Source organism: Nematostella vectensis, chromosome 13, assembly GCF_932526225.1.
Source record: "Nematostella vectensis chromosome 13, jaNemVect1.1, whole genome shotgun sequence".
Classification (NCBI taxonomy): Eukaryota; Metazoa; Cnidaria; class Anthozoa; order Actiniaria; family Edwardsiidae; genus Nematostella; species Nematostella vectensis.
This window is the reverse complement of record NC_064046.1, coordinates 13,326,260-13,350,747: the sequence shown is the minus strand read 5'-3', so window position 1 is coordinate 13,350,747 and position 24,488 is coordinate 13,326,260. Positions and strand designations below refer to the sequence as shown.

The 24,488-nt window shown below is 40.9% G+C and overlaps 3 protein-coding genes across 4 annotated transcripts; 1 reads left to right on the top strand and 2 right to left on the bottom strand.

The window, feature by feature from the left end:
• Positions 1–1,733: 1,733 nt before the first annotated feature.
• On the bottom strand, positions 1,734–11,953 carry LOC5508055 (SNF-related serine/threonine-protein kinase). The gene is made up of 6 exons (XM_001628600.3): positions 11,315–11,953; positions 7,484–7,625; positions 6,748–6,957; positions 6,372–6,548; positions 5,764–5,890; positions 1,734–3,267 (listed from the first exon to the last, which is right to left on the bottom strand). The coding sequence occupies exons 1-6, from the start codon at positions 11,910–11,912 to the stop codon at positions 2,047–2,049; spliced, it is 2,475 nt and encodes an 824-aa protein (XP_001628650.2). The 5' UTR covers positions 11,913–11,953; the 3' UTR covers positions 1,734–2,046.
• Positions 11,852–17,367, bottom strand: LOC5508063 (RYamide receptor). 2 transcript variants are annotated; one of them, XM_048720538.1, is made up of 5 exons: positions 17,232–17,367; positions 15,830–16,016; positions 14,662–15,029; positions 13,444–14,051; positions 11,852–13,248 (listed from the first exon to the last, which is right to left on the bottom strand). In XM_048720538.1, the coding sequence occupies exons 3-4, from the start codon at positions 14,985–14,987 to the stop codon at positions 13,448–13,450; spliced, it is 930 nt and encodes a 309-aa protein (XP_048576495.1). In that variant the 5' UTR covers positions 14,988–15,029; positions 15,830–16,016; positions 17,232–17,367; the 3' UTR covers positions 11,852–13,248; positions 13,444–13,447. The 2 variants fall into 2 exon arrangements, with proteins under 2 accessions (XP_048576495.1, XP_001628649.1); XM_001628599.3 differs by having other exon boundaries at positions 15,885–16,016.
• Positions 17,368–17,441: 74 nt separating this feature from the next.
• LOC5508062 (ciliogenesis and planar polarity effector 2) lies at positions 17,442–24,256 on the top strand. Its single transcript, XM_001628618.3, has 8 exons — positions 17,442–17,673; positions 18,566–18,688; positions 19,064–19,128; positions 19,553–19,642; positions 20,005–20,057; positions 20,633–20,660; positions 22,202–22,257; positions 22,787–24,256. Exons 1-8 carry the CDS (start codon positions 17,565–17,567, stop codon positions 23,109–23,111), a joined length of 849 nt encoding a protein of 282 aa, XP_001628668.2. The 5' UTR covers positions 17,442–17,564; the 3' UTR covers positions 23,112–24,256.
• The last annotated feature ends 232 nt before the right edge of the window (positions 24,257–24,488 follow it).

The following is a 24,488-nucleotide window of genomic DNA, read 5'->3' as shown; positions in this document are numbered from 1 at the left end:
TAGGGAGTGAAACAACATTCGATTTCATTGCTCGAAAACCTGCCCAGTTAGGCCAATCTTGTGATGTTGGTGTGAGGCATGATTGATAAGTTGACGGCTCACTTTCTCGTTGAACTTATAAAGAAATTGCTGACGACATAAAAAAAAATCGCTGACAAAGTATCCTAATTCCCCATGGACAGTCGAAGCCTGTTCTACAAGTGCCATTAAAAAAAAAAAAAAACACTAAAAAGTCGTTATACCGGAAAACCGGCGAAAAAAAATTTGCAGTGGGACTGGGGTCCCGCGCCTATTTCACACCAAATCCTAAAATCCATGATTCACAAAAAGCCATCTGACAGTTAATTTGCTAATTAACCAATCACCATGAAAAAATGTCACTGTATATTAACATAAAGTGCCCTTGTCAGCCATACCTTTGTTTTTGTTTTTATTAATTATTGTAAGGAACAAAGTGATGACATGGCGCGTGCACCCTTATGTTCATATGTTCAAGTGTGAACGGTTCGACATTTTGACATAAGCCCAACATAACGACATCAACATAACGGCATGAGAGAAAAAACATGTTTTCCTTTTATGTCATTATGATGTCGTTATGTCGGGCTTAATAGAGTGCGCGCGCCAATGTTGTTATGTCGTTATGTCACTAGTGTGCACTGGGTAATACTGTTTTTACCAAATCATTCGAAAACATCGCACTGGATCCTTTTTCGCACTTGATACTTTGTTAGGGTGACAAAATGGCGGCTGGCAGAGCTGTTTAATAACTAGGAGCCAGACATATCGATGTACACTGATGTATTACTTTACATCGCTGGTTGGCTAGTTAAGTTCATTTCAATCATATGGTTTCTCGCATTCGTATTGAATTAGCCAACAAACTTTTAAAGTGCCAGCCACGGTAGCGCGGGCCACACTATAACACTTTGTATTGGTGGCCACGGTAACGCGCGCCACACTATAACACTTTGTTTTGGTTGCCACGGTAGCGCGCGTCGCACAATAACACTTTGTATTGGTGGCCACGGTAGCGCGCGTCGCACTATAACACTTAGTATTGGTGGCCACGGTAGCGCGCGTCGCACTATAACACTTTGTATTGGTGGCCACGGTGGCGCGCTTCGCACTATAACACTTTGAATTGGTGGCCACGGTAGCGCGCGTCGCACTATAACACTTTGTATTGGTGGCCACGGTAGCGCGCGTCGCACTATAACACTTTGAATTGGTGGCCACGGTAGCGCGCGTCGCACAATAACACTTTGTACTGGTGGCCACGGTAGCGCACGTCACACTATAACACTTTGTATTGGTGGCCACGGTAGCGCACGTCGCACTATAACACTTTGTATTGGTGGCCACGGTAGCGCACGTCGCATGGTTTACTCTGTATTTGTGGCCACGGTAGCGCGCGTGGCAAACTGCCAAGGTGGCCACGTTTGAAAGGACGCGCATGAAATGGCAATATCTCTAGCGTAATTCACATCTCTAGCGAGAAAGCACCATTAGAAAATAAGCCCTAAACTAGAAAATATGATGCAAGCTCTATAACCTCCCGGCCACTACACGTAACACCTGGGTCTCGGATTATCTTTCGCGCGGACGTGTCTGCCATAGTGAAAATACATGCTATAGTGTCGATGATTACATCTCGAAAAATGCGCGCAAGAGTTTCAGGCTTATCGCGCACTGGCATTGTTACACACTAACGCACATCATGTCAATACGTGTTTACAAGTTCCTCCCCCGCGCTAATATCTTTATTTTGCTAGTGTGCACTGGGCTTTATAAATGATGCTCCAAGGAACTGGAGTGTAGACCAGGTTTAGATCATTTTACTGATATATATTATTTTAGCTTTTCTACCCGGTAATAAATCTAAAGCTTCAAGTACGTGACTAGAGACTATAAGCCTCAATATTTGGTAAAATTCTATATTTTGCTAAAATCTTCTTCCCTAGAATTGGTAAACGCTTATAGACTTGTAATATTAAAAGGTTAATAATATTAATATTATATTTCAGGGGTCAAAACAAGAAAAATTTAAAAGATCTGACAGCAGTTACTGGTAACAGACTGTACAGCGGGGTTGCGCAAAACGCGCAAATGGCTCGGCCCCGATGGCGGCAGTGTTCTCGCACGTTTCATTTGCACTTTCATGTCAATGTTCTCCAAGTCACGTGGTGTGAGGGAGTCGCGCTTACTTCCGCCGGAAATGAGCGGATCCTCTGGGGCATCAAACGTTCTTTCCAGTTCCGAGAAATCGTGAATGTACTTCGCGGCGCTGCTCTTGCGCTCAGCACAGAACCCGTATGTGCGCCCGCGATCATTTGAGTCAGCACTAAAAGGACGCGGGCACTCAGAGGACGTTAATGGTACTGGTGTTGCGTCGCAATCTCCAATAAGGGGCGTCTTATCGGATCTGCACATAGTGTCGTCATAACTCGTAGTTGAGCTCACGTCTCCACGAGAGCGATTTTCACACAAATTTTCCTTGTTACTCTCGTCTATGGCAGCAAGCGTGAATTTGGAGTCACTGGTAACAAGAAAACCGCCTCTGCTCATAGCATTCGTCTTACCACTACCGCCATTTTGATTCTGTGTTCTACTCTCGTTAGAGGAATTGTTGCTATTTTCGGAAGAACTCGTATCCATAGGGCCCAGTCCTGCGCTGCCACCGCCATTTCCACTACCGCCCAGACCACCGTCTCCCTCGCTACCGCTGTCATCATGCTGACGATGCCGCGGGCTCCTCCGACAGCTCGAGCTCGTGTCCAGTCTCTTCATGTGTTTGTCTAGTTCGTCGTCATCAGCGTCAGAACTCGAACAGCTAGACGAGCGCCGACTTCCGGTAGACGGGACTGGCGACAAGCGGCGAGTATTGCGCTTCGCTTTGATAGCTCCGCCACCGGCATGTCTTCGGTGGGGTCGCTCGAGTCTCGGCGAGCTTCTCGGGCTCTCATCCATATCCGACTCTCTCTCCTCGAAAATCTGATTCAGGTGCATTGGCGTGCTCTTAGCTTTGGTCAGCGGTAAGTGTCCACCCTTAGACCTACGGTTGCGACGCACGGCGGAAGGCACGTGACCACTTCGCATTACGTCATCTTTACCCGGGAAAAGCGTGTTGCTCGGCATAGCGCTCGTGCTGTACGAGAGGGTGTCGAGGGAGTTCGAGATATGCCTGGAGTCTCCGAAGGTTTTCGGGGGTCTATCGTCTTCCTCCATAGAACTGTGGAGCACCTCGTCCACTTCGATTGCGTGAGCCTGAGAAAGGGAAGAATGCGTTACACCTTTCAGTCACGGCTAGATACGTGATGTTGCGTGACGGAGTCTCTTACTGGGTCGAAAAACATACAGCAAAGTTGCGGCAGTTGAGAGAATTAGGTGCTCATCAGTCGACTATCAGGAGGGTTTATGCGATTAGGACGCGCGTTTTTATTGCATAATTCGTCATTATTTGAACGGGGATAAGAAGAAAACAGAGGGAAAATAAATTTGACTCGTCGTTTAGCGTTTGAATGGGGAATAAAAAACTATATTTCTATATTTCACACCATTTTATAACGCAAACAATAACAAGCAACATGGTCAAGGTAGAACTTATAACCGACCACATACCCCACACCAGTGAAGGCATACCATCGTTACAGTATTTTGTTTTTCATGCTATCGCAGGCGTCATTCCTCATGCGTTCGTATGTATTGCTTACAAGAGTGATACAAAGGTGAACGAGCGAACGAAGAAGAAGGCCGTTATGATGGGCAAAATGCATGTTTTCGTGCTTGCCTCATGTGGACGTCACTTAGATTGCTTTCGGACAAGCTTCGTGAACGCCTTGATCTTGGTTAACTTGATCGGACGGATCATCAAGGGTGGCCAAATGGAGTGGAGCGCACCGCGGGACTCGCCTTTGGACCGCGGCTGTTGACACGAGCCAATGGCTATCAGGGTTTGTCAAGGGGTGTGTGCGCGACGATGAAGTATGCGAGGAAGGAGTATACAACGATGACCCTGGCATTGTCATCACATAAGGCGAATGGAATGCTCTTTTCGTTACACGGAGGAAAGCCCGTGAAAAGTGTATCGTATGTTGGCTCAAAATCACGCAATCCCAACGACATGCAATTGGAATGTGCGTCATACGCGTGCTACACTGAGTGCCGGAGTGCACGTCCCGCATATGCGTGACCCAAAGGCCACATAGAAAAAACGTCATGCAAGGATCCTAAGGAATGAATGTCACGTAAGACGTATGAACGTAAAATCGGTGACACATAGCATGCGAGCCGGCTCTTGATTTCTGTGGTGATCAATTTCCCTTACCCCCTCCCCCCTATTGTTTTTTTGCGCCACGGGAATCCTGAACAACGAAAACACACAGGAGAGCCGGCTCGCAGGCTCAGTGACACATGGAATGAACGTCACGACGAGGCCACTTGAATGAACGTCACGCAAGGGCAACATGGAATGAATGTCACGCAAGGATCACATAAAATGAATGGACGTCACGTAAGAGCAACATGAAATGAACGTCACGTAAGAGCAACATGGAATGAACGTCACGCAGAGACAACATGTAATGAACGTCACGCAGAGGTTACATGAAATGAACGTCACGACTAGGCCATCTTGAATGAACGTCACGCAAGGGCAACATGGAATGAATGTCACGCAAGGGCCACATGGAATGAGCGTGACGCAGAGGCAACATAGAATAAACATCACGCAAAGGTACATGGAATGAACGTCACGCAGTGGTTACATGGAATGAACGTCACGACGAGGCCACATGGAATGAATGTCACGCAAGGGCCACATGGAATGAGCGGGACGCAGAGGCAACATAGAATGAACGTCACGACGAGGCCACATGGAATGAATGTCACGCAAGGGCCACATGGAATGAGCGTCACGACGAGGCCACATGAAATGGACGTCACGCAAGGGCAACGTGGAATTAACGTCACGCAAGGGCAACATGGAATTAACGTCACGCAAGGGCAACATGGAATTAACGTTAAAGAAGTAGCTTCGTGGAATGAACGTCACATTAGCAACGTCACGCACGTGCCACAAGAAATGAACTTCACGCACGTGCTATATGGAATTGGCGTAACGAGTGTCACAAAGAATGAACGTCTGAAGTCTGTCCAAACGTTTTATAAAAGAGGTGTTAGAGGATGTTCCCCAATCACTGATGAGCCCGCTTATCCAAACGCATCTCGCAGATAAAGAAGACAACACCAAAACTATATAATATCATCGTATTCCCGTAGACATCGCATTTGTTTTGATAATCACTGAAGAATGCCAGCAATATCAATAACTCGAAAACTCATCATTCTCGGCTTCGGAAAGTTGACAAAAAGCAAACACCAGTGTGCAAGATATAGCTTCCCGAAAACAACACAAAACAAACAGCTTTTATAATGCGATGCGAGATAGCATAGTCACGCTTCTGGTTGCTCACATTTTTCTGAGGTAACCAAGAAATACCAGTAAGAAAGCGACAAAATTACTATCTGACGGCATGAGCTTCGGTAGCCATCCAGTGAAACAAAGAATCGCACGCTTATTAGCTTATACTCTTAAAACTGTGTATTGGTGGCCACGGTAGCCCACCTCGCGCTATAAATGGCTAAAATAACAACACGCATATTTTGTTGGAAATCAATAGAGAATAGGGGCGTGGAGTGGGGGCGGGGTTAAAGAGCATGGGTGGGGACAGGAGAATAGGGTTGTATAGGGTCTTTACTTGCCTGAAGGGTCTTGTTAAGAACATGTCCTTCTCTTGGTACCAGTCTTCTTGATAGCCGGGAAGAACTTGTCCGTGGACTGTTGTCTTCGGATCTTTCTGAGCCGCTGTCACTTTCCGCTGATGACGGCCTGTCAATCAAAAGTTTGAAAAAAATAAGAATGCCTATAGAGTCGGAATTGATATTGAGAGTTTTAAAAAAAACACTGCATTTTGGAGAAGTCAAAATCGATTTGAACAGCCTCCAATTTCAATTGCGAAACCATAACTTTTAAAAACTACGTATTTAAAGACACCAAAACGATTGCTGCATATTTCAAAATGTTCTAGTACAAGAACAGACAAGAAGTCCAACAAGACACCAATTGATCGAAATTGATCGATATTTTGTTGGAATTTATCTTAACACTTTTTCACTTAAATAAACAGCAATTTTTGTGCCATTTTGTTTGTCCACTGTTTAATGGTTTTCTGCAATGTAAATTAAAATTAAAACAGCCTAGTGCATTAAGAGTGCCTAATACCATTACAGCAAAGTTATCTATGTTAAATAAAAGTGACAAAGACTTTAAACATTCAAATACCAATTAACTGACCATTCAGCCCACTCACCTTGATGCAGGCTTCCTGTGTGTCAAAAATGCGTTGTCTGGTAACGAACCTCGGGAGCGGCGCTTCTTAACCATATCCGGGTTGCTTGGCTTGTTTAACTTGAGTCTGCGAAGGTGTTGTTCAGCCAAGAGGAAATAGGTAGCAGCGGTAAAGTCATAAGAGTTCTCCTCCAGGGATCTATCAAAGACACACATTAACTTTAGATAGACTCTATTTATCAATAGCATGCCATAATAGCTTGAATGAAGGGGAGGGGCTTATACCAGGAAAGGTCTTATTTCAAAATATGTTTTATCTCTCTAAAAAATCTCTTTTCTACAAAGAATGAGGAGTACAAATCCCTTTATACTGCTAGTTTAATATTAATTATAATTACCTTATAACCTTGTCTCGATCAGCAATGTTCCCGTCTTCCATTTTATCTAGTAATAACAGGTGCTCGTCAGTAGTGAGGGGAAGCTCTGCCACCAATGGCACATCTGAGGGCACCAGAGGCGTTGGTCCTTGCTGTAGCCAAGGATGGCTCATAATCTCACCAAGGCTAGCCCGGTTATGTGGTTCACGGATCAACATCCTAGATATAAGACTGCAAAACAAAACAAAGCAGAGCTGTCATTATTTATTGGGGGCTGCAAAGTTGAAGTTGCAACCAGAGCTAAGAAAAATAGCACCTCCCCCAAACAAAGTAGCCCATCCCGTGCAATAATGACTCCCTAACTTGTGTTGCTATTAAAGCAGCAGTGTCACCAATTTACTTCCGCAGGGGACAGAAACCTCAAACGACAACAGACAAATAAATCTACTAGAATCTGCACTTTTCAAGAGGCCATTAACTCTAAATTATTAGTCACACCCTCAAAGAAACTTCCAATAGACACACTGCTTTTACAATTTTTTTTGCGTTTTCTTTTAAAAATCATCAGAAATTGATACATCATAGACAAGAGGTAAACTGGTGACAATTAGGCTTTAAAAGTGAGTTCCATTGTCTAAAGAAACGTGAAGGTTGATTCAAATTAATCCTACCATTTCTCGGGTTACCCATGCCCACAGGACAGGGAAACCTGATTGAAATTGATGTTAACATATCTGTACTGTACATAAATACTTACTTTTTGCAAAGTGGTGAAACATGATCTGGAACATCGTATCTGCAGTCCATGATCTTTGTTAGGGTCTCGCTATCGTTTGCTTCACTAAATGGGGCTTGGCCACAAACAAGCATGTAGAGTATCACCCCTAGACTCCACACATCTGAAAAACAGAATATTGTTGTAATATTAAAAAGCAATATTGTTGATTTCTACTGCACCTTCTAGCATGACAAGATGACTGAAAGTGAATCACATTTTAAAATCCTACTTCATATGTCTTAAGAATGTCCTATTTTGGAACTGAGGAGCACAAGCTACTAGTAAGCTCACATACGTTCAACAAGTCAAATTCAGGGCCGAGAAACAGAAAGATACTAACCATGTCTCGACCGGGAATCAAACATGTTTCAGCAGAAGTGAGAGATCCCATTGCTGAGGCACTAACATACTGGGCCACCCATGATTCCCGAGATCAAGAGATCAGATAAAGAAATCAAAGCACTATAAATCTGCATGAATCAATATGAGATTCAGTTTTTATTTTATACAAATGCTAAATTACAATTGATTGTACTTCTTAAACATCAGAAACACTGACACACAGTGCAACAATGCTAATATTTTTATATTCACATTTGCATTTGGCTTTTGAAAAATATGGCTGGCTTTGAGTTCTAAATAATTCTATTGCATTCCAGTTGCCTTGACTTCTTGCTTCGTATGAGGTGATTTGAATACAGTTGATAGTCACATGACAAATAATTGTGTCTTTTCCAGTTTTTATTTTCAACTATTTGTAGTTTTAGAGAAAGTGTATTTGAGTGTGGTCATATTTATCTTCTATTTTCACCATCAACATTAAAAAAAAATAATAAGAAAATCATCTCATCAAAGTTCATTTTATGAATAAACCCCCTAGGAGCTGTGAAATATGACATGCAAATAAATAAACCAGAAGCATATCAAAGATGAGCCAAAACAATTGTAGTCCGCCACCTTAATATAAACTAATTTTGGTGTGTTTCATGGTGCATTCAAATAACTTTCAGCCCTGCAGAAGATCTTGAATACAGACTAATAAACATGTCTGAGATAAGTACTAGGAAGTTTCATTAAAAGATTAAAAGAAATTGGCAACCTAGATTAACAGGTATTTTTAAGACATAACACAATTAAAAAAGTGAATGGAATAACTGCCTTAAATAACTGGAGAACTGCCAGTAAAGGCCATGCTGAATTAGGTTTAGGCACTATTCTGTGTCAAAAGTTAGCATTTTGAATTATTTGGATAAGATTTAAGGGACTCTCATAAAATATCTAGCTTTAACTGGTCCAATATTTTAAAACAAAAATGAAAATTCTAGAGTTTTTTTTCAAATAGATTACAAATATCACACAGGAAAAATGTGCCATGTATTTTCTACAGGCGCAAGACAAGCAAGTTTTTTGTTTTTCATAAGACAGATAACTATCCTACAGTAGATTGTGTTGATAAAAGAGAATAGCATTAATCACATTTATTTATCATTTTAAATTTGGGTAACTTACTTGGTTATCAGAGTGTGTCTCGGTTAAATATTATTATTTTAGAGAGATGATTTAAGTTTGCGTTTAAGTTTTGGTTTAAGTTTACTGACCCAAGCCCCTGGTGTTTACTAAGGAAGCGTGAAAACCTGATATTATACACAGTCTACTTCACTTTGCCCACTGTCAAGCACTGGGTTCTCAGAATAACTTTTGCCTTATGACAGGATTTTGTTATTGGTAGCTGTATCTCATCATTTCTCAGCCTTAAACTGGAAGAAAGCCCTGACACACACAAGATGAGAATTTCTTATAGTGGATGAGGGTTTCTTATAGTTTTTATTTCACCTGATAAACTCTGTACATAGTCGATGCTGTAGTGAAATGCTGTCTTTGCTTCTCAGTTGCCAAAGTGATATGGTGTCATACCTTTAAAGTTTTCAGAAAGTTTCATCCATCAGCTTTTGTGTTTGTTTTCATTTAATTGAGTGGTGGCAAATGCATGGTTGCAATGATATCGTTTTTTTTCTTGTGATGTTGTCAAGCCAGATTTGCTAGATAATCGCAAGAAATTCAATAATCATAATATACTCTAAATATTGATAAGCAAATATTGATAAATAAAGCTTTTTTTGGCTTCTTCCAAGATCTCCTATTCATCTGTTTAGAAGTCTTTCAAACAGAGCACTTGAGCTCATAGTTACCACTGAAAACAGAGGGGACAGAGGTCAAGGTAACTGTGTAGTTAAAGGGTCTTCTACAGCAGAATTACCTGCGTTCAGGCAAGCAAGGGGTGTTTTACCAATTGCTAGCTTATCTGAAAACATCTAAGGTTATCTTGGATAAGCAAGTGCAAAAATCAAAACGTTTTTATGTAGGAGTAATGAAACAAACAGTGCCAACAAACAGCACATCCATAAGAAATGTGGCAAATCTGACACAACAAAAGATAACAATTTTGTACAACAAAACATGGTTTGCTTCAGGGAAATTTTAGATACATCTAATTAACATTACATAAGTTCTAGCTTTTAATTATGTCGCCCATGGTTTGATTTTGATGACCAGACTGCAATATCTTATGGATTCATCTATAAGTTCACCTAATGCTATCTTAAATGATCAATTTATCAAAACTGCAAAAGAAATTGAGGATATATTCAGGGTTATGTCAGTGAGGGTGGCCCATTTACCAGTTGACCATTTTTGTGTATTATATTTTACTTTATATTTTTATTTTATCTTTTTAGGAAAATCTCAGACCCTCTTACGTTCAGTTAAATCTGTTTTAAACCGAAGAGAAAACATGTGGAAGATATTTTAATATGTACAAGCAAACAGATGTCCCTCCCAGGCAATGACATCTTATTATGACTGGTGTGATTTAGAAGTAATGGCAATCAAAAAGAAGAAGAAAATAAACAAAGACAGATTCCTGTTAATTCTTGAAAATTCGTAACACTCGATATAGATTTTATCTAAAGCACCTGGCTTTCACCCAAGCCTTCAAGATACTTCTTTTTATGGAAAGAAAGCATTGTAGAGAAAGCAACGTTGCATTTGATTTTCAGTATTGTGTTCTAAATAAACAGCATGAATGAATTCATCCCATTTCTGTTTGTATTAAGCATGTTTAAGGTTCAACTTTGCAACAAAGCCCCTAATCGATTACTGCATCGAGTTTGATCATTTTCAAAAGTATAACATTTTTGAATGTACAAACTACTTGTTTCTAGCAATTCACGAGAAAGTGACTAACAGTAAATTACACTTTTAAGAGCTCGAAAATTCTACACAATTTTACGACATAGGGCAAGGATGCAAAAAACAGAAAACGTTTTTTCATAAAGGTTTAAAGTAGCCGCATCGTATGGCCAGAGGATTGTACAATGTACAATATGGTCTACGTCGTAGCCATTTATTATTGTTGGGAGTCTATTTACACATAACACCAACACAGCTACTTCTTTCTAAGAACTTTAAATCTTATTATATTAATACGCTACATATTTTTTTTTCCATAGAAGCATCTGCGAAAGTAATTAGTGTAAAACGAGTTGTATTTTTAAAGTTGATTAGTAAGTATGGAGAAATGTAAGTAAGCAAAGTCATGTTTCAAACGACCGTCTGTTTTCAACAACAATAGAATGTGGCACCCTATATGCACTCAGTTAAAACCCGTTTCACGTATCGGTTTCCTCTTTTATCTCCATTAATGGTTGATAGAAGAAAACGCTGAGTTAATAGCTCGGAGATATACCTTAACTTCAAGAAACGAAGCAGAGGAAAGGATTGCAAAATGCTAGACTTTATAAGCGTACTTACCCACGGCCGGAGCTTCGTACGCATCTCCCAATAAAACCTCGGGAGCAGAGTAAGCAAGCGAGCCACACGCTGTATCTAACTTCTCGTTAGGAATGAAATTATTCGAGAATCCAAAGTCCGTGAGCTTTGCCATGTCCTGGTTCTTAAAGAATATCACATTTTCGGGTTTTAGGTCCCGATGAACGACGTGCAGTTTATGGCAATAGTCGATTGCAAGAACAATTTGTCGAAAGAAATACCGAGCTTTCTCTTCGGGAAGGCCCTTATCATGGTTCATAATATAATCGTACATGTCACCTCCATCTCCTAGTTCTAGTATAAGGTATAATTTCGTGTTCGTATCAATAACTTGGTAAAGTCGAACTACATTTGGGTGTTGAACTAATTTCATGCAGCGCACTTCTTTCAAGAGATGCTCCCGCGAGACTTCATCGAGCTTGGTTTTGTCGATCACTTTTACCGCTACTCTCTCTCCCGTTATAACATGTCTTGCCACTTTCACAACTGCGAAATGCCCACGTCCCAAAGTCTCTCCTAAATCGTACATTCCGGCGATTTGGCTATCACCGAAGCTGGATTTCCAGCCATGTTTCGCCATCTTGTGTGTTTCCTCGATTTACATTTTACATTTTAGGAGATATCATCGGAGGACAATGGAAACGTCAATTTTCCCAAACGGACCAATCACAGGACGATTATCTAAAGTGATGGAGCACAGCGCAATAGTGGCTTTTTCTATACTCCAGCTAGTTTAGGTGTCTACTTTTATCAGAAATAAAATCAAATTCAAACTTTTGCTTCCTACAGTACACGCAGTACAATCCCAAATAACCGCAGGCCTGATCAAAAATACATTCTCTAAACCTTAAGCTTGTATTTTTTTATTAAAAAAATATACATATTTATGTACTATATTTTCCTTAGCGTAAGCTACTTTATACTATTGTAGGGGAGTAATTTATTAAAGTATTTCTATCATCATACTCAGATCTAACAAGCCTATATGTGAGATATTTTACTCTATACGACGGTAAACAACACTGCATTTGCTTTCTCTTACGCACTTATTCGATTAGTAAATTAGGAGGTTTTAATTTAAAATGTTGTGATTTTTTCCGTGGACATAATTAAATAGGGCTCAAAAAAGAGAAAGCAAATATTCGATTTTGGCGCCTTCAGATATACAACCAAGTTATTTTCTTATGAAGGCTACCCACTGCAGAGATGGTTAAATATCATTGTATCCTTTTTATAGCTTCAATAATGGAAATGCCAATTGTTTATGGCTTGTCGTTGAGATAAATTTAATGACCACCTGCTACACAAGTGCATTCTAATGAAAATCTCTTCGTACACAGAAGCAGGCGATACCAGTTAAAGAAAATTGTATGTAGTTCCACAGGACGGGACGTTGGGGGGCCTAATTACCGCAATATCGAACAAAATTTTCGAAAATATCGCAATACCGAGAGGAAAAAAAAACCGGAAACATCGCATATATGCACAGAAGGGCGAATTTGAAAAGCATGCGCGACACCCCGACATTTCCCAGGTTTCCCGCCGCTTGATCATCCCGTACCACGGGAAAATCCCGCGCACAGCAGGGCTAATTATTCCTCCGCTAGCAGAGAAGACTAATTAACACCGCAACATTTTTTTTACCGATACCGCCATTTAAAAAGCAAAATCTCGCATCTCGCAGTGTTTTAAAAAACCGCATCACCGCATGTTTTTTGGCCCTTTTCCCGCAATATCGTACCAAAAAAGGCCAATACCGCAAAACCCCAACGTCCGCCACAGATGAAATTGCACAAACGCAAGTATTGCGCTTTTTTTGCGGTCAAATCCGAAATTCCTGAGGACCATCCAAGGGACGGGTGGGGTAGGGTGGTGATTTTCTGCCGCCGTGCCAGCCATCTGCCGAGTGAATAAACCTATAAGGTAAACAAGATATTAAAAGGTATGTTTAAGATAAGTGGCAACAGAACCTAATGATATCTTTATTTACTTCTCATTTATCCTATTTTTCAGTAATCGGAAAATTGTAAGTGTTCCAATAAAGTAAAAGTCTTTAGAACAATCAAGAACACCCAGTTTTTTCTCCAAATCAAAATGCACGAGCTTGTTACCTGGTTACAGTGCTCTTGACATTGGATGGACTTGGATGCGTCTTCGTATCGTCAGCAAGCGAACCACGTGACTTCTGAAGCCCTTCAAATAGCGCAAATACACCAGAAAATTAAAGAACCCGTTAGACTGGATTAGAATATAGACGCTAACGACAAGCACTCTCGTTTTCTCCCGATCCATTACTTGGCTGTTATCAAGAAGTGCAATGGCACTCACAACCGTCCCGCCCCAACTACACAGGAAGATCGCAAGTATCGCAAGACTCATTTTGGTCACGTGAACAGCGCTTCTGACCACTGCCTCGACGCGTCGCCTATCATGCTCTCCAGGGGGTTTGCGCGTCCAAAGATGGTATCCTGTGAGAAAATAAAGCGTCGCCATGGCGAACAGGTTACTCCAGAAGGTGAAAAAGTTGAAGGAAGCTTTAAGAGTTCGCCGGTCGGGATGGACAGAACATCTTTGGTTTCCTCTTCCATCACTTATGATATCATACCCGAAGATACAGTATAGGGAAAGCAGGCTGTATACCCACGAGCCAATCAGAGAACACTTGATAAATATGTGAGACAGCACTCTATATCTCAGCGGTCTCCTCACTGCAAAGTACCTGGAACACAACAGCACGGTTAGCTGCTTAGCGTAAAAAAATGATAACTAGTCTTATATGCCTAAGAATCGTGATATAAATATTATGATGGTAATGGCGATGGGGATGTGGCAGCGAATACCTTTTTTAAAGGAAGAATACTTAGTTTCTTTTCAAAGACCTTCTTAATTGACTAAAGATGGTCACAGTCACTGTTTTTCTCTTCTGATTACAAGTCATAAAGTTTACGATGCCCATGTTGTACTACCACCTTACAGTAAAACAAGCAGTTATTCCAATATGGAATTGATTCGTTTTCTTATATGGAAGTGGCCGGTTTTGGCAAAAAACGACAATTTTTTGGATAAATTTTATTGATATACTTTATAAGCCGACGAGGATGATCATGATTTTGGTAATGGATGGTGATTGGTGGCTGTCTTAGTGATGTTGATGGTAAATATGTTTGCTAAGTGGTGGTGATGGTTATCATTGTATGGTGATGATCATGATGGTATGATGGTGGTCGTGGTGACAACGATATGAGGGCGATGATTATACTCATGACATCTGTGTCGAGGAAACGGAGGGATTAAAGACACAGGCGACCCACCTTGTACATTTCACTTACCTGTCTGTTGCCATGGCAAGGAGCGTTGTCATGGATACAAACTTCGCCTGGGTCACTACCATATTCGATAAGATACAGCAAACTTTAGCAATCCAATATTCAACAGCCCACATGCCGTTGTTAAAAATCACATTGATAAACTTTGGTAAAATAACAAGAACCATAACCACGTCTGCGCCCGCCATGTTCTGGACCAGCCGATTTACGGTGCTACGCATGCGCGGCGCTACTCGAATGACGTGAATAACGAGGCAGTCACAAAGGAGCGAAGCGCATGACACAAGGACAAGAAGAACGGCTAGAAATGGTTCAGTCAGTGAAGGCATTGTTTGGATAAGCAGCTTCTATAATGATCTTCCTGGATAGATCTGAAAACAAGAGACAATTATAAAAACCAACGTACTGAAATCGGAACCGTAGCAGGCCACGTAAGATTTGGGGGGGGGGGGGGGGGGGCACATAAAGAAAATATTTGGGAGGCACACCCACGCCCCTACTAGTCATTCCTATATAATTTTTGAAAATATTGGGGGGCACATGCCCCCAGTGCCCCACCCCCTGTTACGGCCCTGGTGATATATGAACAAATGCAGAAGCAAACAAACAAGACTTTCACCAGAACAGACTTAAAAAAAACTGAGTGTGCTACGTCAAATTCTGTGAGTCTTGAGAGTTTCTCGAGATATGTTATTTCCATCACACGGTCTCAATACCTCGATATCTTAATTCAGGTGCACTAAGGATGCCTTAAACTCGAAGTTTTATTTCGGGAAGTAAATAAAATAAATAAATTGGAGAAGCTAATCACTTTCATTGCAGCTGGGAAGCTGAATTACGAGAGCGCAGATTCAGACGTGGTCGAGTTGAAGGTATATAGGAAGGCGCCTCAGGCAGCCGACATACAACTCATGTCTGACCACGGATCACAGCTAAGATCGAAATTGTTGGTTTTGTGGAGGGAGGATAACCGGAAAACCCGGAGAAAAACCCTCGGAGCAAAGGTGATACCAACTAACTCAACTCACGTCGGAACCGGGAATCGAACCCAAAACCCAGTGGTGAGAGCATTCCAAAAACCTGACAGAAATACTCTTACTTAACTCTGATTTGCAAAAAGTATCGATAGTGAATTAAAGACGGTATATTACATGATAATGTCTAGTCTTACGAGTTTTGTGCTAACGCTGACTCCTCGAAAGGGCGTCTCCAAATAAGCCTTTCACCTGTTCCTTTAACATAGAGTGAGACAATCCATTCTACCCTCCGTCTCTCTTCTAACGCTGAGTCCACTGAAGTCCACGGAATGCTCTTGAAAGTCCTATAACTAAAAGCGTCGGTCCAAATGAAATATAAACCTGTAAAAAGCAAAACAGGACACCTTAGTCACAATGAGCAGAAATAATTTGATTTATTAAATTGTATGTGACATATCAACAAGGTTTAATTTTAACCTGACGAGTAGATGTTTAGCTAAATAAAGAATTTAATTCAAACTTCTTCATTGTAACAACCACTTGATAACACATGAAGGATATGAATCCCTAAAAGTAGCAAACAAAGAAAATTGCGTTTACTTTTAATAGCTTTCAATCTGTCATTTTAACTTTTATCATACCAATGAAAGGATATTAAAAATAGTTTTGTCTGGGAGTCGAGATCTCCCTGATTAGTAAGTATAATGGGCAGCTCGTTAAAAATCCTGGAATAGAAAGTCTATAAAAAAAAAGCCTGATGTGCCAATAGATAGAAAGAGAAGGAATCAGTTTTTTCAAGACCAAACAAGCAAACGAAAGTTCAGAGGCGCATACTGGTGGATAATGTCTCTTTGTTATATAAAATAACAATGCAAGTATCTAACTTATATACGAGCTCCCTAATCCCCCCCCAATTCTCATGGAAAAGAAAAAGAAAAAACGTGTTTTTTTTTTCTTTTATGTCATTATGTCCTTGTCGTTATGTCGGGCTAAACATAGTGCGCGCGCCCATGTCGTTCTGTTGCTAGTGTGCACTAGGCATAAGTACGAGCCCCAGAGTTATGGTTATGCCTTAACAGCGGTCATATCGCCACGCATGCGCAGTGTTTGACCGCTGTGTTGGTTATGCCTGGTGCACACTAGTGACATCACGACATCGTGACACAGGCGCGCGCCCTCTTATGGTCATATGTTCTAGTGTGAATGTTTCGACATAAATACATAAGCCCGACATAACGACATAATGCCTAGTGCACACTAGCAACATAACAACATAACGACATGGGCGCGCATACTATGTTTAGCCCGACATAACGCAATGGACATAATGACATAAAAGAAAAAAACATGTTTTTTTTTTCTTATGTCGTTATGTCCTTGTCGTTATGTCGAAGATACGAGTGCGCGCGCCCATGTCGTTATGTCGCTAGTGTGCACTAGGCATAAGAGAGAAAAAAAACAAGTTTTTACTTTTATGTCATTTTGTCCATGTCGTATGTCGGGCTTAGCATACGAACATGACGGTGCTCGCCCGTATATCGTTATGTCATTCACTAGTATAGTGTTCAGCAGATGGCACCAGGCATAAGTGGTTACCCGAAAAAAAATTGAAGCTTGGCTGGCATGTGTAAGACTGGAACGCCCTGGGTATCTGGTGATCGGCTGGGTTCTTTTGCGTAAGGAAATCCATCTTGATAACCTGCCAAGCTCTCACCCTGCGCCGACTCCTTGATCTGTGTTTGCTTGCATGCTCTAAGAACATCCGGGGAAAGAACCCCAAATGAAATGGACTTCCTGTGTAGGACTCGCAAGGCATCATGGAACATCTACACTCAAAATGGCGGCAACAGAGAGAGTGACGAGACTGTGCCATGAAACCAGCTTATAGCTTCAATCTATCTTACAATTCCGTGTATCCTTTGGTTCAGTATGCTTTATAAGCCCAAAGGGTCAATTGTCCAGTTTAACTGGCAAGATACGCAAGAGGGAAGGGAGTATTTCGGCGGAATTCTACGACGGAATCGACGCAAATTCTTCGGTAAAATATTACAGCTTGGAAGAAACTTTACATTGTGTGTGCGGATTCTGCGTGTACATTGAGTGTAATTAGATTCATACTCTCATTCTACGCGCACCTTGAGTGTATTACACTCACCAATTTTCACGCACCTTGCTTGTCTTACAAACTTCTTCGAAATCCCTATATATTATCATGCCTCGATGAAGTTTTTCATATGCCAAAAGAAATATGGGCGTTTGATTATTCGGAACAATGTAGAATGCTGCTCTTCAAAAGCCCAATTGCTTTATTTTTTATTGGCAAATAAATCTTGTGCTGAACTTGTCCCGGTTTGTCAAACAACAAAAGAGTACTAAAGCAGTGTCAAAATATCACTTTTTTTAGCTGGGCTGCTAAAATCGCTTGGAAATAAATATGAAACCTTTAGTCTTAACATTTGACAGATCATTTGGCATGATGTAGGGGTAGGGTTCTTGATGCACTAAAGGAATAAATGCCAAAGTTGTGTTTTGAGCTCATGCCAGTTACGGCTTGATATTTTTTTGCGAGTAGACAAAATAGTAACAAAGCTGTCCCAATCTAACTCTGCCATCCTACTGAATTACCCTCCTGAGATCCTTTGCATTTCTTCCACTAGAAAAAAGTTTGCTATCAATCTATAGTCTCCTTTGCAGCCGCTTGTGTCGAAGTCATGCAAAGTTTCCCACTGTGGTGGCTGCAAAGAAGACTAATCAATGTAAGGTTTCCCTTCTTACAAACAAAAATCAAAAATACCTGTATAACAAAGGAAAACTACATGCACTGATCAATTAGTAAACTTAGGGTTTTACACTCAAAGTACACACAAACTACACTAGCAAAAGGCTAGTAATAAAAATATCATCATCATCATCATCATCATTGTTTACAGGGATGTTAGAGATGCCCAGTCTACCACTGCAGTCTACAGCAGATGTTGTTTCCTACAAGATCTTTCTTAGTGGAAAACCAGGCATCGGAAAGACAAGTACTATCGCAAAGCTTTCTGGTCAAGGTAACAGGGAAACGAAAAACCATGTGGGGCTAGTAGCTGGCACTTTCATTCAACCCTGTTCAACTTCCACAGTGCTTCTAACCCCTTGGCCCCAGGTTCATGTGATCAAACAAAACAACATTTGACTACCAAATGAACAAACTGCTTCGAAACACAACAAAACCCCCAGCCACCCAAACTAATGTGTGAATGATAAGGTGGATTAGAATTTCAATAAATGGTTTCTTTGTCCTTATTTTGGGCCAAGGAACAATTTGTCAGCCAAGTAGTCACTTGCCTGCAAACCCATTGGAATCCTATTGAACTATTGTGTCAGTCTATGCATCCATTATGATCAGCAAATATAATTGTCATGTGTATTTCATTATATTTCAGAAGTCCCTCACATGCATATAGAAACCCCTGGCATTCAGACGTCAGTTGTATATTGGCCTGCAAAGGTACATTTATCCGTTAGAGCTATCATGAGCCTAATGCATTATTATAAAGTATTACTGTACATTACACAGCAGTTCCAACTGTAAACAACTCCAGCATTGTTGGCCCAGCAAGGCTGACATTGTTTATTCGCCATGCTTGGAGGATTTGTAAAATAGGTTGCCAACATTTCTTTTGACCAGTCAACCAAGCTTGTGGTACCAGCAAAGCTGATGATGTTGGCACTGTTTGTTCATCATGTTAAGAGGAGGGTTTAAAGACGTTCAGTTTCTTTTGTCTTGTGCTGAAGTGGGCAAAGTTGCGCAAGTACTGGACAATGTTGGTGCTCTTTGCATGTTGAGAATGTTGTTTTTAGCATGTGTTAAGGATGTTGGCTAAATATATTTAGCCTTTATCATAACTGACCCTGATCCATTTCTTTGCCAGCTGATTAATTCTTCCAAGGTGATTCTATTCAAGTTTCATTTTTGGGATTGTGGAAGCCACTCCATGAAAAAATATGATCACCTGTTGCCAGTGAGTACATCTTCACAGGATGTTTCCTAGAATTCATCAGACATTAGGCTTATTACAGTTTTTATTGAGGGTATGGTCTGCAACAAATTTTAGAAGTTCCAACTGTTTTGCCAATTTTTTGTTTTTTCAAAATTAAAAAAAAAAAATCAAATTTCAAGATAAAATGAGCGTGATCTTATAGTAACGAAAAGTGAACAGTGGGCTTGCTAAAGAAGCAGATTATTTTGTCTTTATGTGGGTGATTTTGTGACAAAATTCAAAATACTCTTGCTTATTTTGCATTTTTTCTGGGTGCTTGTTTTTTGTGAAAAGGAATGAAAGGAGCGGTTACTGACAATTATCCCTTGTGTTATTCCATTCAGGCATGCAAGGCTAATGTTGATGCAGTTCTTTTCATGTTCTCGTTCACTGACAGGTAAAGTACAATCATTGCCTGTTTAAAGCCGCATTAATTCCTTACATACACTTTCCTATGATTTTTAACGAAAAACGCCAAAATATTTCAAAATATCGAAAGCAATGTGATTGAATGTGATTGATAATTTAGAGTGGATGGCCTGTTAGATATCTCGGATTTTAATATATTCTTTTGTCTTATAACGGTTGAAGTTTCCGACGGACCTCCATAAGTAAACTAGTGACAATGTGGCTCAAAGTGCCTTTGCACTTTTCTAGCATGACTAGGGACTAGCACCCTTGGGAATCGTATGTTTGGGTGGTCCTTTAGGGACTGATAACTTCAGAGCTGAGCAGTAAAAAGTGCTTTTGTTGTTATTCACACAACATGTGCCTAGAAAGAATGGGTGTTGGGTGATGCAGAGACATAACGAAAACTTGGGTGCAAGCCATTCCCCTACTGGTCATGTCCTCATAATTTGAGGAAATACTGAGCGCCCCTCACTCCTCTATGGCCACTACTGCATGTTATTATAACACAGCCTTGCAGTACCGTTTGAGTTATTACCCAATTACCTTTTCTTTTATTGCTAGATCAAGCTTTGAAGATCTTCCAAATAATGTAAGTTGGTGGAACTTGATATGAACCTTGATCAGGGTTCAAAATAGCGGCTGGATGCCAGAGATAGTCTGCTGTTTTCTGGTCTTTGCTGGCTCTTTTTTTCTGTATCCCCTTTTTATTTTTTTTAGTATGCAGGCTTTTTCCCCCACCAAAATCCACAAAGCTGGCAAAATCTAGCAGATTATAGCCGAATTCATTGTTGCTCGACTGCCAAGAATTCAAGTCCATTTCTCGTTTGGGAATAGCACGTAGTCAATCATACCGCCGTGACCAATCAGTTCCCTTACTGTGTGCAGTGTAATGGTTTATGACGCGACAGTGAAAAAATGAAAGCCATCGCTTGGTTCAGACAGTTGATTGGCTATGCACTATTCCCAAAGGACACAAGGATTTTGGGTTCGCCGAGGTCGTGCAACAATGAATTCGGCTATAAAAAAATATTTTGAACCCTGTTGATTATACAAACCTGAATATTGACTATTGTATGAACCATGCTTGGTTATCCAAACACTCTATAAGAATGTAATTATTACCCCTTAATGTTATTTTAATAAGGTTATTATTTTTTAAATATCTGCCAGATATTCAGGGTTTGACTGTGTGTAATTGGTGGTGTGGCGGTAAACGTTGCACGAAAGAGTAAAAATTCCAACACGTCATAACTGTAACACGAACGATTTTATTCAACAACTTATCTGCGATTGAGACGGTACTAACGGTGATGACGGTATGTCGGTAATGACGATAATGACGGTTGAAATGATGTGAACTCTTTCAGACCGGTGAACTGTGCAAAAAGCGACGGTAATTTACATTGATTTAAACTAAGTATGTGTGAACGCAAAATAAACAAATGGAAAATAAGCAAAGAGAAAAAAAAGGTATTGTTATTAAATGCTGCGGAATGTTGCAGTAATAGGTGGTGACTTAACCCAAGTAGAATTAGTTCTGTTCTGAGATTTTTCTGTACTGCCATGCAAACCTAATTATTGGGCGAATGTTAGCAGCAGTCTGTGAATGAGAGTGTGTGCGGGGAGGAGGGACGAGGGAGAACGTAGCTTAGCCCCTCCTCAACTGCAGGCCCAGAACCCCATAGGCAACATGCACCAAGACTTCATGTGGGGCTCTTTTAGTGGCGAACACACGCCAAAATAAGCACATATATGGCTGCGTACATCAAGCCAGATAGCTGGGGAAAAAATAAAATCTTCAATGAAAATAATATCTTTTTGACATGTGCTCAATAAGTTGCCTTTTGTTGGTTGTTATTTTGCCGTCAAAAGCCGGCGCTCGCCTTAGTTTGCCTCCCAAAATTTCAAATGATTTCTTCGTGCATGTCGTCTATTGAGAGTCGAGTCCAGTTTACCCTTTTTATCTCTAATGATTTTGCTGTGTAATTTTCATGGTGTTCTACAGGTCAGTTGTTTGCCTCCCAAAATTTCAAATGATTTCTTCGTGCATGTCGTCTATTGAGAGTCGAGTCCAGTTTACCCTTTTTATCTCTAATGATTTTGCTGTGTAATTTTCATGGTGCTCTACAGGTCAGTTGTTTTCTTGATGGACAAGAAAATGTTTTGTCAGCAGCGGTTGCAACAAAGTATCCTTTTGCAAATGTCGGCCAACCCTGGAGAGGGAAGGTCCACTCAGGCGCATGATAATAGCGGGTTTTACCCTGCTAGCAGAGCTTTCTTTTTTACTAGCACTTTACTTATCCATGTCACATCTCTGTTCTTTCGCGTTCTCGTTTATTTGTGTCCGCGGGAGAAACAAAACCGAAGCAAGCAAACAAAAACGCGAAAGGACAGAGAAGTGACATTGCTAAGTAAACTGCTAGAAACAAACAGAAGTAAAACTCTGCTAGCAGGGTAAGCCATTCTAAGCAGCTAACACAGGAATGGCAACGAAAACAAAAGAAAACAATACAAATTCAGAGCCAGGCGTGAAATGTACTCTGCGCGCGAGCGAGTTTGACACCCGAGGTGACACGTGATTTCTTAGTGCAAAAAGCATGCTCGAAGATCCAGCGTACTTTGCGAGCGCTCCCAAAGATCATGCGTGAAAACCTGTGTTTGTAAATCGCCCCGTATCTACACATCCCCAAATTACAGCCCTTGACCTCATCTGAGACATGACCAAGTACTACACGGTGATATCACGGAGCAAGAACTCCGAGACTTTGAAGAGCAGTGGTCCGTGCCAGTTCTAAAAATAGCCAATGTGAACGGACCACGCCTAGCCGATGGGTACAGCCTTGATGGTAGGGCAGGCATTATGGAGATCGCTTCATTTCTGAACTACTTGTCCGAGTTGCTATGGCAACGTGACCAGTCTGTCATTGCAAGTCGAGAGGCTTCAAGAGACCGTGTGTCACGCCAGTCATCAGGGTCGAGTCAGCATTCGCGCTCCTCTGCCGACCAGAGATTTGTGCTAAATGTAGAGAAGTATATATAGATATATAGATTGCGTGACATATTGTGACATATGGGCTCAAGTCAGCACTCACGTTTCTCTGCCGATCAAAGATTTTAGCTCAGCGTAGAGAAGTATATCAATAGATTGCGTGACAAAATGACAAAATTGTCACACAATTCACTTTACTTGGGCTGCGTGTCATATAGTGACATCGAGTCAGCATTCCCGCTTCTCTGATCACCAGAGATTTCTGCTGAACGTAGAGGAGAATATACATGGATTGCGTGACATAATGACATCTGTCACACAATACACTTGGGCTGCGTGCCATATAGCCTCCTCCGCAGGCAACTCATAATGAAAAGGACAAAAAGAATGGGTTACCTGTGGCGAAATTGCGGAGGAGGGAGACTTCCGGTTTGTCACTTCCGGTTTTTTGCCACAGGAAACCCAATTCTTGTTTCTTTTTCTGGTCTTTGAGATGCCTGCGGAGGAGGCTACGTGCCGTGACACCGAGTCAGCATTCGCGCTACTCTGCCAATCAAGGATTTGTGAACGTAGAGATTGCGTGACACAATGGCATCTGTCACACAATACGAACCCCTTGGCCTGCTTGTCATTGTGTGACATCGAGTCAGCATTCCTGCTTCTTTGCCGACCAGTTATATTTGTGGCGAATCGTTCAGCTTAAATCTCTGGTCAGCAGAGGTAAGTATTTGAAGATTGCGTGACAAATTGTGACATTTGGGCTCGAGGCTGTATCTCCGATCCTCTGTCGACCAGAACTTTTGTGCAGAACCCGGTGAAGTATTAGGAGACGAGGAAGCGATCTCGGTTATTTTCTTCTATTTGAATGAACATTGTTTTTCAGTTAGAAAGCTGCTAAGAAAAACGCTGTTTAAAACAGTGTTTATGAATCAATAAATCTTTGCCTTTTTGTAACATTAATGTAAAAGGAACATTGTTCCGAAGAGCGAATGCAAGCTTGCCTAAAGTTTCGATAAAATTGAAGAAACTGTCATGGTTAGATGTTCTGTTTAAATATTTGCAGTAACAAAAGTTTTGTTACTATTATCAAAACGTGAAGAGATATATATTTTTGAACAAAAATTATTAATGCAGTAAAAAAGCCCGACTTATTGTAATTGCTTTCCTGTTATTAAATAAATTTGCGCCAAAAAGAATATAGTCTTCATTATTGAAATAAGCAATGCGTAAACTCCACTAAAACAAATGAAATGGGTGTGAAAAATGAATGTACAAAGAAAACCGCTTCCTCGCGATGGAAAACAAACGTCAGAAAATATTTGGAAACGGAACGAAAAAGTCTCAAGACTACAAGTCGAGCTCCCTTGCTTTTTCCGAATGATGAACATTTCTTAATTTCTTGTTCCTTTTTTTAATGCGAAAAATAAT